Raw genomic sequence first — 15,066 nt, forward strand, 5'->3', positions numbered from 1 at the left:
TTCTTATACCACAATTCTTTTTTTTTCTTACCTCAAATATATATATATTATGCAGGGGAATTATTATACATAGGTATATTTAGATGCGCATTATTAGCCCTTCCAATAACGACCAGCGCGTGCCAGGTTATATTGTCGTTCTCCTGATTGTCCCTAATCAAGAGAGGCTTGTTCTTGGTTTAGTGGCATAACTGTTCAGTTACATTACCCCCGGCGGCACCGTACGGGAGCTTTAAAGGGAGTCGTAGAGAGCACAGCCTTGATATGTGAACGACATCACGGAACGGGAGGAGAGACGAGGAGGTGGAAGTGACAGGGGCAATCTGGCAGGTAACAGGTGTCGCCTGGTGCAGAACACCGTATGACATCACGTCCGTAGTCGCTAGTGGAGGTGGCAGATGGTGGGAGTATAGTGTCGAGAGGTAAAACCAGCTCTCGTCCGTACAATAGGTAGAAAGATGAAGGCCGTGGGGGGATGGCAGGGAGGAAGGGGGGGGGGGGGGTGCGGCGTTGTTCTCTGAGAGCAACTGCGTATTTCGCGACCGCGCGCATTGGGCACCGACGATCTCGGCTCAATCCCACGCGCGCAGGGAGGGAAGCGGGAAGGCAGCGTGGGTGGGAGGGGGGTGGCGTTCTACTCCGGCTCCAACTGCGTATTTTGCACGGCCGCGCGCCGTCGAGCACGTCTGATCTTGAAAGCGATCAGGCGCATACATTTGTGCGTGCGCTGTTCTCGTCGCTCTGCAGTTTGCGTTGAAGCGATAGACCGCACGAAACTCACTTCGCTCGTTGCTGCTGCCACGCTTCCTGACGCCAACGTTTTGACTGCGAGTGTCCGCGGTCATCGACTTTGATGTCTTCATGTTTTCTTCTGCGCTTACACCTTGCCTGTTAATTTATTAAGCGAATATTTTCAAGTTTATACGGCCGATAAAACTACTACCCTTACTTCGTTTAGCAGTCTACTAATTTGCTATCGCAATCGATGCTTCGCCTTTCATCCGAAGCTGCGGCGTCTTTTGACTAACACGACATGTGATGCCCTGGGACTGCTAGATGGCTTGACGATGTTTTTGGCTAGCATCTTTTCACTTCGCTTTGAATAACTTGGCGCTCCGCGGCGGACAGGCAATGCAACGTTACTAGACCAGACTCGGTTTTCAAACTTGTGTGACTGCGTGGACCCGCCTACGATTCTCGCATCTCGTGGCGCTGCTGTTCCTCTTTGCTTAAAGCACTTGAAAGAAACATTTGCTGCATATCTACTTGTTTTGCTGCAAATGACGTCGAACGACGATAGTCTCCTGGCACCCCTGATGAGTAACACCCTCTCTACTCCACCCTCCCAGCCCTCACGCTCTTCTTCTCCCCTCTTACTTCTCCCATGATGAATTCAATGGAGGTTTTGCTGAATTCAATTGGAATTTCTTGTGTTCGCCCTGTTCTCGCGCCATCTGTTGGGACCTTTTATTACTGTTGGCTTAAAGCCGGTTACAGAGCCGCGGCTTCAGTCGGCTTGTTTTTAACGCGTAGTGTCTCTTCGACACCTTTTGTAACGCGTTGATATTTTCATTTGCATCGTTTCATTTTTCCTTTTCTCTCTCTCTCTCTCTCTCTCTCTCTCTCTATCTGTGGTTCTCTTTCTCTCTCTCTCTCGCTCTCATTTTCTCTTTCTCTCGCCCACAGCAAGTTCTGTTGCAATCGTTGGTACAACGCAATCATATGGTTCGCATAAATGCGTGTTCTACAAGCGTGGGTGTATAGCCTAGTGGTTTTGACGCTCGCCTTCGCACCGTGGGCACCCGGGCTCGAATCCCGCCTGGCCAAGAAAGTTTATTTTATTTATTTATCGTTCTCGCTTTCTGTCGGTCTCTCTTTCTTTCTCTGCACCTCCTCTCCTCATGCTTGGTTTTTACGGGGCGGTTGAATCGAGTAACTTGCAAAGTTGTTTCGAGTTTAGGTAGCCCAAGAAACTATCGTCTTTAATAAACTTAAGTAGCGTAATTCATGTCAGTGTGTAGCCACGTCCTCTCTCGTGCGTATTGTAGACTGTAAATAAAATTAGTTGAGGTGCGAAGCCCATGGAGCATGACCCTTGGCCGGAAAGATGGGCTTCTGCAATAATCCCGCTAGGGCATGCCAGGGAGTGGCGGCTCGTCGCGGTGCAGTGGGAGAGGTTTGAGAGAAGGGAAAATGCGAGAAAGTAACGTCGAGTACGACCATGGCATGTATGTAGAAGCAAGCGGCGTGAACTTTGTCGTGTCTCAAAGTGTAAAAAATTGGAGGACGCTTAAGTTTCGCCTTTAAGAGGGGAACACTATGGCGTTATCGGGCCCCGTTCGCATCGCATTTTTCTTTATGAGTAGGCTTCACTGCAATACAGAACGCTGGAAAGCCAGGTTACAAAGACCAAGCTTACTCTAATTTATTTATTTATTTCAAGAGTACTGCCGGCGTCTGATAAGAGGCCTTATGCAGGAGTGGTTACATACATGAGAAACAATACATTGAGTACAAGGCGCGAAACATGAGCAAAATGAAATAGCACAGAAATTGAAAATTTGAATAGCGTGTCATTTGCGAACACGTAGCATTTAGAGCGCACAATGTGAAACCATTCCAGAAGAAGAGAATTCAAACTGCTCTTAACGCTAAGTTGACGAACATTTAAGAGACAGAAAAACAGAACACTAGAAGATTATATTTATACAACGCGTGGCAAATGATTTCAGAACATACAACCTACTAGTCGGCCCCTTTAGATCCCCTAAAGTCGGCTTCACTTTTGAACACGAATCCATTGCTGGGAAAACATTTTTACAGGGGCATTATAAACTGTCTTATATCAAAATGTGAAGGCTCTAGGACCTCTTTTATAATTTTAATAATTGTTTAAAGTTGCCCCGAGGTGCGCACGTGTCCAAAATTGCGTGAGCTTTGATTGCATGAGCCGAGCCGCGGACCAGCAGAATTGGAGGACGCTTAAGAAGCTTCGCCTTTGAGAGAGGAACGCGATAGCATTCAAAGACCCCTGACTGCTTATCAGGCTTTTTTCTCGTATATTTAAATTACCATCTGACGCTATCATGTCTGTAGGTTGTAGTTAAGTCGTACTTTAAGATTTTTCTGGCGGATTTTATTTTAAGAAATTCAATTTTTGTTCACTAACAAAAACTTTTGTTCATTAACAAACACTAACAGAGGCCCTCCGCGCAACGCGGAAGGCCTGTGGGGTGGAGGTGGTTCGGCATGAATTTCTCCGCCATGGATGCCCCGGACGCCGATGCTTACGCCAATGCTGACGCCGGATTTTCTGCGGCACGGGGCCCTTAACGCTACCGCGTTAAAATATGCGGTATTGAATCAGTCAATATACCGAAGTTCTCCCAGTGTATATGAATGCATGACATAAAGCCTCTGAAAAAGAAACGCATTTCTTTTTGAGGTACTTGAAATTGACAGGTTTGTGCCGATGGTGCGGTTACCATTTGTTCACTATTTTAGGGGTACACGGTGTCGTGGAAGTGCTTTATAGAAGATTTAGGTCCCCAAAAAGCTTCTACTGGCAAAAACCATTTCGAAAGCCAGCGGGGCCGGACGCGAATGCGTTTGCATGCAGGCGTGCTCAGCAGTAACGCGCTTTATGACCCTCCTGTAGGCAACGCCACTGCGCTGGCAATGGACATCCGGGTAAGCTCGGCGGCACTGAGAAATCGCAGGTGTTGAAACGTGACGCACTATGTTTTTAGAAGGTTGAGAAAGCGTCATGTTGATTGTCCACTCCTATTTGTTTACTTGATGGTGTTCTAGAAGGTGGACGAATGCAGCCGACGCACCGAGGGAACGGCGGCGAAGCCTGGGACGTTGGGCGCCAAAGATGCAGCTCGCGCGCCAGTCGATCCCGGCCGTGCTCGTGGCGCTCGCGTCAGTGGTTTCCTTGTGGACACCATAGAGGCGCTGCTGCAACTGCTAGGAGAGAAGGCAGAGGCGAAGAGCACAGTTGGCGCTTATTTAGTTTTAAGCGAAGCTTTGTAGGCTCACAAGTGTCGGTGATGTCACGCTAAAAAGTTGGGCGATCCAGGTGATAGGGCAGAAAGGGTTCAAGCTCAATGGCACATAGGCCTGTCATGTGGGCCGATCCTGGTGACAGTGCTGAAAGGGTCCAAGCTCAATGGCGCATATCCCTGTGGGCTCGGAAACCTGAAACACGCCCTTGAACTACCCTTGTTACACGTGGGACCTTCTAGCGTGAGGGGAGCAACGGACCCCGAGCTGCGGGAGCGCGATGTTGAGGCCGAATGTCAGCAAAGAGCAGCCGTCCCTGAGTTTAGGGCAAACAAAGCAGAATGTCTGCGACAGCATCGTCTTTCTACAAGCTTCGCTAACCACCATTTTCTCGACAAATGCAGTTCTCAGAAATTTTTTCCAGGGTATTTTTCTTTGCTCGGCATGCACGGGTGTAGACGGGGCAGCGAAGCACTGTTCGCGGCCCTTCACATGGTTTGGTGTTGTGTATAGGTGCGTGTTTGATGCAGTCTCGGTGCTTTTTGTGACACGCTTGTGCGTCTCGGATCCTGTTTGCATTTTCAGAAGCAACGGCCTGTATTATCAAATTTTATTTGGTGATGCGAATACATTTTTATGCGCGGTTCCTGCAGCGAGAACATGCCTTGGATGTGCAAGGCTATACAAAAATTTAAACTGCCATCGATGACAGTTTAAACTCATGTTCTTAACTTGTGAAGTCGGAGGACCCGAGCGCCTTCGCGAACGCAAAGCTGCACCCCCGTAGAGCTACCTGCGGCGCTCCCGCCACCTGGTGGCAAGCCAAGGCACGGAAACGCGCGCGATATACGGCGCCTGAGGAGATTTCAACTAAACCTAGTATACTAACGTTGAGCTTATACTGGTGCCAATGAATAGGAAGCGCCTCGCCGGTATTTATGTCACGAGTCATACCTATTGCTTGCCCCAGGGACGGCCCCTTATGTCGAAAATCTCAAGGTTCGAAAGCAGAACACGGTGGAGTTCTTGATTCTACTGAAGGGTTAAGGGATAATCGACTTAATGGCGCTGTCAGGGCAAGGACTGCTGATGAGCCGGGTAATCAGGAGAAACGGCCACCGTAAAAGCTTCCACTTCGTGTTCATCGAAGACGCATAGCAGGGCGTGTGAGATGCCTCGTGGCAGCACTTGCGGTGTCAAGCTGAAATTCAGATTAGGAAGGCAGGTGCAGTTCGCCACCGTAGACAGAATGCTATGTGGTACTGTGATACCGTGGGTGAGGAAGATGTCAGTGATGGGCGCCAAACAACAGTCAGTGTCAGGTATAAGCTGCGACGACACGAATTCGACGTAAGTCAACGTCTTCGGTGGCAAGCTGGCGTACTCGGTGCAGCAGAGGCGGCTCGGAGGTGGATCCGCGGGCTCCAGAAGGGGAAGATCAAGACGGAGGGCGCCTGGCCGAATATTCGATGTGGGCTGAATGCGCTGCAAGGAAGTTGACGCCCGGGATCACGTCATGCAGGCCATGAAGGAATTTGGCAAGGATGGTGATTGGAGCAACTGTGTGGCGATCAGCGATGCAAACACCAGCGGTTCATATTCGAAGGACGGCAGCTATTCCGCTATCGGCAATGTAGACGACTTCAGTGATCGCAGGTATCATAATTTTCTTGAGCTTTAGACGAAAATGAGCCCTCAGGATAGGAAGGTGTGCCCCAGTGTCGATGATTGCAGTGACTTTTACACCGTCGATCTGTACATCCAGAAAGTTCTGTTTGGTAGGGATCGTCAGTAGTGGTTTTTCGGTCCATTGATGCATTTCAGCGTCATCTCTTCGAGCTGCATTGCTTAGTTTCCCGCCCGGCAGCGTCGTAGAAAGGTCGGGGAGGATGGTCGGCAGACCTGGGGGCAGCGAGATTGGTGGCGTTGAGGCGAAGTCGAGCGGGAGTAGAGGGGCTCAGCCACATGTTCTTGAGGGGCAACTTGGTCGGAGCGGGGCACATACGAGCGATAGCAGGCAGGTTCATTAAAATAACCGGGAAATTTGTCTGTGATGTGCAAGTATAGCTACTATGGCAGTGGCGAGAGATTTGGCGGATGCGGTGACAATGAAAACATGTAAACTTTTTGTTGGGAGTTCCCTATGCGGACGGATTCTGGAACCGAGGAGGAAAGTCTGATCTGGCTAGAGGTAGATTTGCGAAATGTGACTGCACATCGGAGCGAGGAGCCGGGGAAACAGAGGAGATATCCAAGTTGGCGATCTCCTGTCGGTCGATGGTTAGGATAAGGGGTATAAGAGCCGAAGGCAGGCTTCTTAGGTTTTTGAGTAGTTGGAGCGGCCGTGTCGAGTAGGCGCCCACCTATGCGCTCAACATTACCAGAGGTGCTGGCTGGGCGAAAGATATTGTCACGATACTATGCTTCAAGAGGAGCGCCGATGAAGGAGACGCTGATGATCTGGCGCGCGCTCTCGACAATGTGGTCGAACGCTTGATCGCCTTGTAAGTATACTGTAAATACGTTTTCCTGTTGTGTTTGCCTCCACGTAACATCTTGGTGGAGTTGCTGGGTTTATGCCGCAAGACGAAGCTCTGCAACCGCCAACAAGTCTCCACTCTGGGCATGTCTACCGGCGGTGAAACTGTGTCAGCGATGGCCGCTATGCCAACCGTCATCCTGGCTCCCCCCCGTGACCCTGGGTCCTTTTTCGTCACTGCTGTTGACGTCTGGATTCGACTCGATGAATGCGTAAGCGCACATTACAGGTGGGACCCGACCTTGATGTTGGTGAATGTCATATTTTATCTAAGGGGAACTCCGAAGGCCTGGTTCGATAGCAAGGAAGAGGAGCTCACAAGCTTGAGCGTGTGTAAGACAAAACTTCGCGAGTTGTTTGGCCAACCTGCAGGCCACCACCTATGCCACCATGAAAGAACCTGCCTCGCGTGTGCAGACGTCCACCAAGTCGCACTTGAGGTACATTCAGGATGTGCTGGCCCTTTGACGGAAGGTTGACGCCAAAATACCATAAGCCGATAAGGTCGCGCACAGACTGAAAGGGATCGCCAACGATGCGTTTAACTTGATCGTGTTTAAAAACTCTTAGACAGTCAAAAAGATTATTACTGATTTCCGACGCTTCGAAGATGCTAAAAGCCGACGTATCGCCCACCAATTCACCCGCCTTCCGAACACCCGAACACGGCAGCGATACCAACGTGTGAGCACGTTGGTATGCCTACTCAGCCTTCCACGTAGGAGACTATCAACCGAATTGTTCGGCGCGAAATCAAAGCCGTATCGCCAGCATATTTAATGCAAGGAGAGCGCAGAGATGTCCAACGTACAATATTACTTATACAATCCGTTGTTCGTCAAGAACTGGGAAACGTGGGCCTTCAAAACACCTGCTCTGTGAACCGCCGTGACACTCTTACCCTTCGGCCACCTTCAACCCTCTCCAACGCCATTATCTTACTCCGAATTATCGCGGTCCGAATGCGTGGAGGATAGCTGATGACAAGGCAGTCTTCTTACCATGTGCACGTGTTAGATAGATTTCACGATATTGCCGAGGTCTTTGGTCCTCGTCTTCTCGACCAGGCTTCTCCATCTTCCGCTATCCACCCCGAGTCAGCAGCAGGTACCAACCCAACCTGACCAATAAACATCTGCCGAGGGCACTACAAACACCGCCTAGTACAGCCGCTCGCCCTCACCACGACGCCTACCTTCTCGTTCACCTCCACCACGCCGTTCCTTGTCCCCGTCCTATTCCTGGCGTTTGCTTTTGGGAAACTGACTGCTGCAGCTCCTGGAGGTGATGCTGCTGTTACGACCTGCCCTCCAATTCCTCTGTTGACAATTCCTACCAATCAGAACCTGATCGACATTGAAGTGGATTGCCTACCTGTTACAGCTTTGATTGACACCAGCGCCCATATTTCTGTAATGAGCTCTCACCTCCGCCGGCAGATGAAGAAAGTTGTGACCCCTGCCCTATCACATGTTGTACGTGTGGCCGACTGTGGTACTTCTCCTGTAGCTGGCCTCTGTACCGCACGTGTCAGTGTTGCCGGCCGTCACACTTGTTTTGTTCACCGTCCTCGCTTGCTGCTCCAATGACGTCATCCTTGGTCATTACTTTTTGAGCACCCATTTCGACCTCATCGATTGTTCCGCTGGTACTGTACGGCTTGACCTGCCAGGTGTAATTGATCAACTCGGACCAATGAAGAGTCGTCTCTGTTCTGCTGATGACGTCCATTTGCCGCCCCAAGCCGTGACTTGTGTTTCAGTGACGGCCTCTCCACCTGTCTATGTGCTCGCTCCCATCGCTGTCATTCTGTTGACGCACAGTGTTGGTTTTCCACACACAGTTATAGCCCTGCCGGACAATCTTACTTCTCTTCCAGTGGTGAATTTTGGACTGTGCTCACAAGTGCTCCCACAGGGCATTTCACTGCTATGCTTGCGCTCTCCTACGACTACGTTATCTCGGCATTGTCTCCACCTGATGCTGGTCGCTCGCACACCACCGATATCCCGTATTCTTCACCAGATCTGTCTCCTACCGGCCTGAACAAAACGATTGCTCCTGACCTTTCGCCCCATGACGCTGACGAGCTCCTATGTCTCTTCTTCTTTTATCGGGATGTCTTTGACCTTTGTGACCATCCTCTGGGTCAAACTTGCGCTGTCAAGAAGCGCGTAAACAATGGTGATGCCTATCCGATCCACCGACGGCCATACGGGCTATCTCCAGCTGAGCGCCGCATCATTCAAAAGAAGGTCGACAAGATGCATGCCAAAGATATAATTGAGCCGTCCTGCAGCCCTTAGGCTTCTCCTGTGGTTCTTGTTAAAAAAGAAGACGACAGTGGGAGATTATGCGTGCACTACTGGCATCTTGACAAGACCATCAAACAAAGACGTGTACCAGCTGCAAGGCATAGACGACGCCCTGTATTGCCTTCATGGTGCAAGTATTCTTCTTCAATCGACATTCGGTCGATTGAAGAAGAATATTGACCTTCGGCAGATCGCCGTTGATGACATGGACCGTGACAAGACCGCTTTTGTTACGCCTGACGGCCTTTATCAGTTTAAAGTCATGGGCTTCGGCTTATGCAACGCCCCCGCCACCTTCGGACGCATGACGAACCCTCTTAGACGGTTTTAAATGGTCAATTTGCCTTCGTTGTGGTGATGACGTCCTTGTATTTTCACCGACATTTGAAACGCATCGCGACCGACTTTCTTCTATCCTTTCTGTGTTTCGCAATGCCGGTCTGCAGCTTTATTCATCTAACAGCCACTTCGGACGTCAGCAACTTATCATGCATGCTCGGTCATCTCGTCGACTCAACCGGTGTTCGCCGAGACCATGACAAAGTTTGATCTCTGCAGCAGTTCTTCATTCAGTAGCTTTCTGGGACTGTCCTCCTACTTCCATCGTTCTGTGGAGAATTTCGCGGACATCGCACGCCCTCGCAAACTTATTCAAAAAAGGCTTCTCGTTCTTTTTGGATGCTGCGCAGGCTGCCACCTTCTCTATCCTCATCACGTCGCTCACTACACCACCTGTCCTGGCTCATTTCGACAGCTCCGCTCTCACAGCACTCCGCACCGATGGCAGCGGCTACGGAATCGGCGCTGTTTTAGTCCAGCATCAGAATTTGCATGCCCCTGTTATCGCCTATGTCAGCCGTGTCCATTCCCTAGCCGAATAGAACTACTCTATAACGGAGCGGGAGTGTCTTGGTCTCGTTTGGGCGATGGGATAATTCCGCCCCTACTTACATCGCCAGCATTTGACCGTCACTACCGATCACCACGCAATTTTCTGGTATTCGTCCCTTAAGCATCCCACTGGGCATCTTGGTCGCTGAGCACTGTGGCTCTAAGAATACACTTAATCTGCTTCTTATAAATCTGGCCAATTGCACCGGGACGCTGATTGCTTGTCCCGCAATCCCGTGGATCCACCTGAAGCCTCCGATGACGCGCCTGCATGCGTACTCGCGCTCTCCGCTTTAAGCCACATTCGTGATGAACAGAGCCGTGATCCCATTGTAAGTCAGCGTATTTAAAAGCTGGAATCCGCAGCCCCCGATCCGTCCCTTCGCCTCTTCGTGCTTAAAGATGGCACATTAAATCGCTACAACGTTCACCCGGACAGACGCAAACTGTTGCTCGTCGTTCCTATTGTAATGAAGAAGAGTAACCTGTGCCTCAGCAGCATCGCCACCGGCATGAGCTCGTGGTTGCTGTCCTTGGCCGAACGCTTGTGACTGCTACCCGTTCGCCTGCATCCGTTGCTAATAAACCTCTTAGCAAGTGGTGGAGTCTGCTGGGTTTAGACCACCCTGGAACTTCGGAGTCGCACTCTACCCCCCATCATGCCCGAGGACGCAAGCGGCACTCCTCCAACCCCTCCACCGGCGCCGCCCGCCCTGGTTTGTGCCGGCGCCTTGCGTCTGCGAGATCCCCCTATTTTCTCCGGCACAGATGAAAAAGACGTTGAAGATTGGATCTCCTCATACGAGCGAGTGAGTGCCAATAACCATTGGGACGATGCTACCAAGTTGAGATCCGTAGCATTCTATCTCTCGGACGTTGCGAAACTATGGTTTCTCAACCATGCAGGCGACCTCACTACGTGGTTGGTCTTCAAGAACATGTTTACCTAAGTTTTCGGTCGGCCAGCAGTACGAAAGCTCCGTGCAGAACACCATTTGCGCACACGATCCCAGGAGAGCGGAGAGAATTTCACGAGCTACATTGAGGACATTCTTGACCTTTGCAAACGGGTGAACGCGTCGATGTCGGAGGAGGAGAAGATCAAACATATAATGAAGGGTATTGAGGACGACGCATTCCGAATGTTATTATCGAAGAGTCCTCGCACTGTCGTTGAAGTGATCGAATTGTGTCAGAGTTACGACGAGTTGCGCAGGCAATGGCTTCACACCAGACGTCCCCCTGCGCCCACCGACTCTGTGTCCAGCCTTGGTGTCAGCGACGACCATGCTGCCCTGTTTCTGAAGATTCAGGAATTCGTTCACGCAGAGGTTGCTCGCCAGCTATCTTTGATGTCTTGCGTCCAGGAACCACCACCCGCTTGGCACCTACGATCCGCGACTTCATCCAGGAGCAAGTTTCGCAAGCCATTCCTCCAGCACGTGATCCGACGCCAGTCACTGCACCTCTCACGTACGCAGAAGCAGTTGCCCGACCTCGCCCACAAACGCTCTCGCCGCCCGCTATGCATCGACCACCGACCTTTTCGCCGCATCCTATGCCGTTACCAGATCGACAGCATTTTCCGACTCCTCAGTCATGAGTCGGAGCTCACCCCCAACAATGGCGCACCTTCGATGACCGTCCAATATGTTTTGCTTGTGGTGGTGCTGGTCATGTGGCGCGCCATTGCCGTCGTCGCATGCTTCCTTTCCCGAACATCTGGCGAGCGCCACCATTCCCCGCTCAATTTTCATCGTCGCCTTCCAGCCTTCCTACCTCCTCATTTTGTCCTGATCGCTCACCCGCGCCTACCCGCCGCTCACCATCTCCACGTCGTCGCTCGCTTTCTCCGATGCGTCGCCGTGCCGGACCCACCGAGCAGGAAAACTGAAGGCCGCAGTTCCCGAGGCACGAACTGCGTCTACGTCGAAATGCTCAAGTCCTCGTCCCTCTCCAGCCAACGTAATTGAAGTGTATGTCGAAGGAGTCGCCGTCCTGGCACTTGTCGATACAGGAGCCGCAGTATCTGTAATTTCCGCCAAACTCTGTCGCATACTAAAAAAAGTTCTGACGCCTTTATCCGACCTCTCCCTTCGAACCGCGACCGCTGAAAACATTACGCCTCTCGCTGCATGTACTGCTCGAGTCTTCATTCAAGGAGTTCTGTATACCGTCGAATTCGTCGTCCTGCCCTCGTGTTCCCATGACATTATATTAGGCTGGGACTTCCTTGCAAATAATAATGCCGTTATTGACTGTTGCCACGCCGAACTTGAACTTTCTGCGCTTCACAATTTTGCGACAATCGACGACCACCCTTCTAGTGATAAACTGTTTGTGTCCGAAGACAATGCCGTTCCTCCGTGCTCATCCCTGCTTGTCCCTGTGTCGTGCGCCGCTATTTCTGAGGGCACTGTTCTCTTTACGCCCTCTAAAGTGTTCCTTCGCCGCAAATGCTTTCCGCTGCCCTTTGCTCTCCTTACTCTTCGCAGTGGCGCCACGAAGATGCTCGTCGACAATTCCACGGCGCGCCTATTACCTTTATTTCATGGCGAATGCCTAGGCCTTGTTCAGCCGGTCGACACCTTTTGCATCTTTGACGCTCCTGCGGCTTCTACTCCTACAGACCTTAGCGCACTTTCTTCTGACCCTGCGGTTGATCAGTCCCTGCGCGACGCTTTCAACCGCTCCATCGACGATGAAACGTCATCTTCACAAAGAAGCCAGCTGCTCGCTCTGATTCAGAAGTTCCGCGCCTCTTTTGACAGCCCTGCTTCCGGTTTGGGTCGCACATCAACCGTTTTTCACCAGATAGATACCGGCAGTCATGCACCTCTACGGCAACGCCCTTATCGGGTATCCGCCTCGGAGCGCCGTGTAATTGATGACCAGGTTGATGACATGCTCAAGCGCGGGGTTGTACAGCCTTCGAACAGTCCCTGGGCGTCACCGGTCGTTCTTGTTAAGAAAAAGGATGGCTCTATTCGGTTTAGCGTCGACTACCGACGTCTGAACAAGATAACGCGCAAGGACGTTTACCCATTACCGCGCATCGACGACGCCCTCGACTGTTTGCAGGGAGCGGAGTTCTTTTCTTCGCTGGATTTACGTTCCGGATACCGGCAAGTCCCTATGGCACCATCTGATCAGCATAAAACAGCATTTGTGACACCTGACGGATTATATGAATTTATCGTGATGCCTTTCGGCCTGTGTAACGCTCCAGCCACTTTTGAGAGGATGATGGACAATATTTTACGCGGCCTCAAAGGGAACACTTATCTCTGCTACCTGGACGACGTCGTTGTCTTTTCCGCTGATTTCCATGCACATCTCAGCCGTCTCGAGCACGTTCTGAAATGTCTCACTGACGCGGGACTTCAACTCAACTTAAAAAAATGTCGTTTTGGTGCCCGAAAGCTCACCATTCTTGGCCATGTTGTTACGCGCGACGGCATTCTTCCGGACCCAGCCAAGCTCCGCGCCGTCGCTGACTTTCCAAAACCGAAGAAGTTAAAGGAGCTTCGAAGTTTCGTTGGTTTATGCTCGTATTTCTGACGTTTCATTCGAAATTTCGCATCCATAATTGCACCCCTGACAGACCTTCTCAGCGGCGACAACGAACTTTCAGCTAGGTAGCCCGTCTGCAATGACGCCTTCACGAAATTACGCCGCCTGCTAACCTCGCCACCTATCCTCCGCCACTTCGACCCTGCCGCCGCCACCGAGGTCCACACCGATGCCAGCGGCGTAGGACTCGGTGCCGTACTCGCGCAACGGAAGGCGGGGTTCGATGAATATGTCGTCGCCTACGTGAGCCGAACTCTGACAAAAGCCGAGGCTAATTACTCGGTTACAGAGAAAGAGTGTTTAGCGATTATTTGGGCCCTTGGGAAATTCCGCCCTTAATTGTATGGTCACACTTTCGACGTCATCACTGACCACCACGCCCTTTGTTCGCTGTCCACCCTCAAGGACCCATCTGGCCGACTTGCTCGCTGGGCCCTTAAGCTACAGGAGTACGACATCCGCGTTCTTTACCGTTTTGGCCGCAAACACACGGATGCTGACGCCCTTTCTCGCTCACCGGTCGCAGCTGACAACGCTTGCCTATCCGCCCTTGAGCCCGCGCTTGCATCACATGCACTGCACAACATGCCGTCGGAGCAGCGCAAGGATCCCTGGATCAGTGCTCTCATCACCATCCTTTCTGATCCATCCACCTCTTCACCATCTCGTGCTCTTCGCCGCCAGGCTACCCACTTCTGCATTCGCGATGGCCTTCTTTATCGTCGTAATTACCTTTCTGACGGACGCAAGTGGCTTCTTGTGATACCCGGACATCTCCGTGACCTTATCTGCGACGCTTTCCACGCCGACCCACAGTGCGCGCATGCCGGCCTCTTCAAGACCTACGCTCGACTACGCCTCCGATTTTATTGGCGCGGCATGTATAACCACGTGCGAAAGTTCGTTCGCTCCTGTACTCAGTGCCAACGCCGAAAATTATCTCCCGGACAAGTCTACCCGTCACAACCCCTTCCCTGCCCTAGTCGCCCCTTTGATCGTGTTGGTGTTGACATATACGGACCGCTACCATCCACTCCAGCAGGGAACCACTGGATTATTGTTGCCGTGGATCACTTGACCCGTTATGCTGAAACCGCCGCTCTGCCGACTGCCACCGCCCGCGACGTTGCATCGTTTCTGTTACACCATTTCGTTCTGCGCCACGGTGCCCCTCGCGAACTTCAGAGCGATAGAGGCCGAGCCTTTCTTGCCGATGCTTTGAAGGCACTACTCGACGAATGCCGAATCATTCACCGCACAAGTACAGCGTACTATCCGCAAACTAACGGCATGACAGAACGCTTCAACCGTACTCTTGGTGACATGCTATCAATGTACGTCGCCTCTGATCATTCAAATTGGAACCAAGTTCTCCCTTTCGTCACGTATGCGTACAATACTGCGGCCCAAGCAACTACTGGATTTTCCCCGTACTTTCTCCTATATGGCCGAGAACCATCTAATACGTTCGATACAATTCTTTCATATAAACCTGATGCGTCCGAAAGTACTCCGCTGTCTGAAGCTGCTCGACATGCTAAGGAATGCCGCCAGCTTGCCCGCTCTTTTTCCACCGAGGACCAGTGGCAGCAGCAATCCCGTTAACCAGCCGACCGTTCTGCACCTACATTTTCCCCTGGCTCTCTGGTCTGGCTTCGAGTACCCGCTACCACACCCGGCCACTCAGCAAAACTTGTCACGAAATACCTCGGACCCTACCGCGTTCTGGAGCAAACGTCATCC

The 15,066-nt window shown here is 51.5% G+C and overlaps 1 protein-coding gene across 1 annotated transcript in view; it reads left to right on the forward strand.

The window, feature by feature from the left end:
• Positions 1-7,012, forward strand: part of LOC125944327 (sodium/iodide cotransporter-like) — a 51,333-nt gene extending 44,321 nt beyond the window's left edge. The window contains exon 6 of the mRNA XM_049664700.1: positions 6,917-7,012. Coding sequence (XP_049520657.1) covers positions 6,917-7,012 — 96 coding nt within the window. The remainder of the gene's footprint in view (positions 1-6,916) is intronic.
• The last annotated feature ends 8,054 nt before the right edge of the window (positions 7,013-15,066 follow it).

The sequence above is a fragment of the Dermacentor silvarum genome, chromosome 3, assembly GCF_013339745.2.
Source record: "Dermacentor silvarum isolate Dsil-2018 chromosome 3, BIME_Dsil_1.4, whole genome shotgun sequence".
NCBI lineage: Eukaryota > Metazoa > Arthropoda > Arachnida > Ixodida > Ixodidae > Dermacentor > Dermacentor silvarum.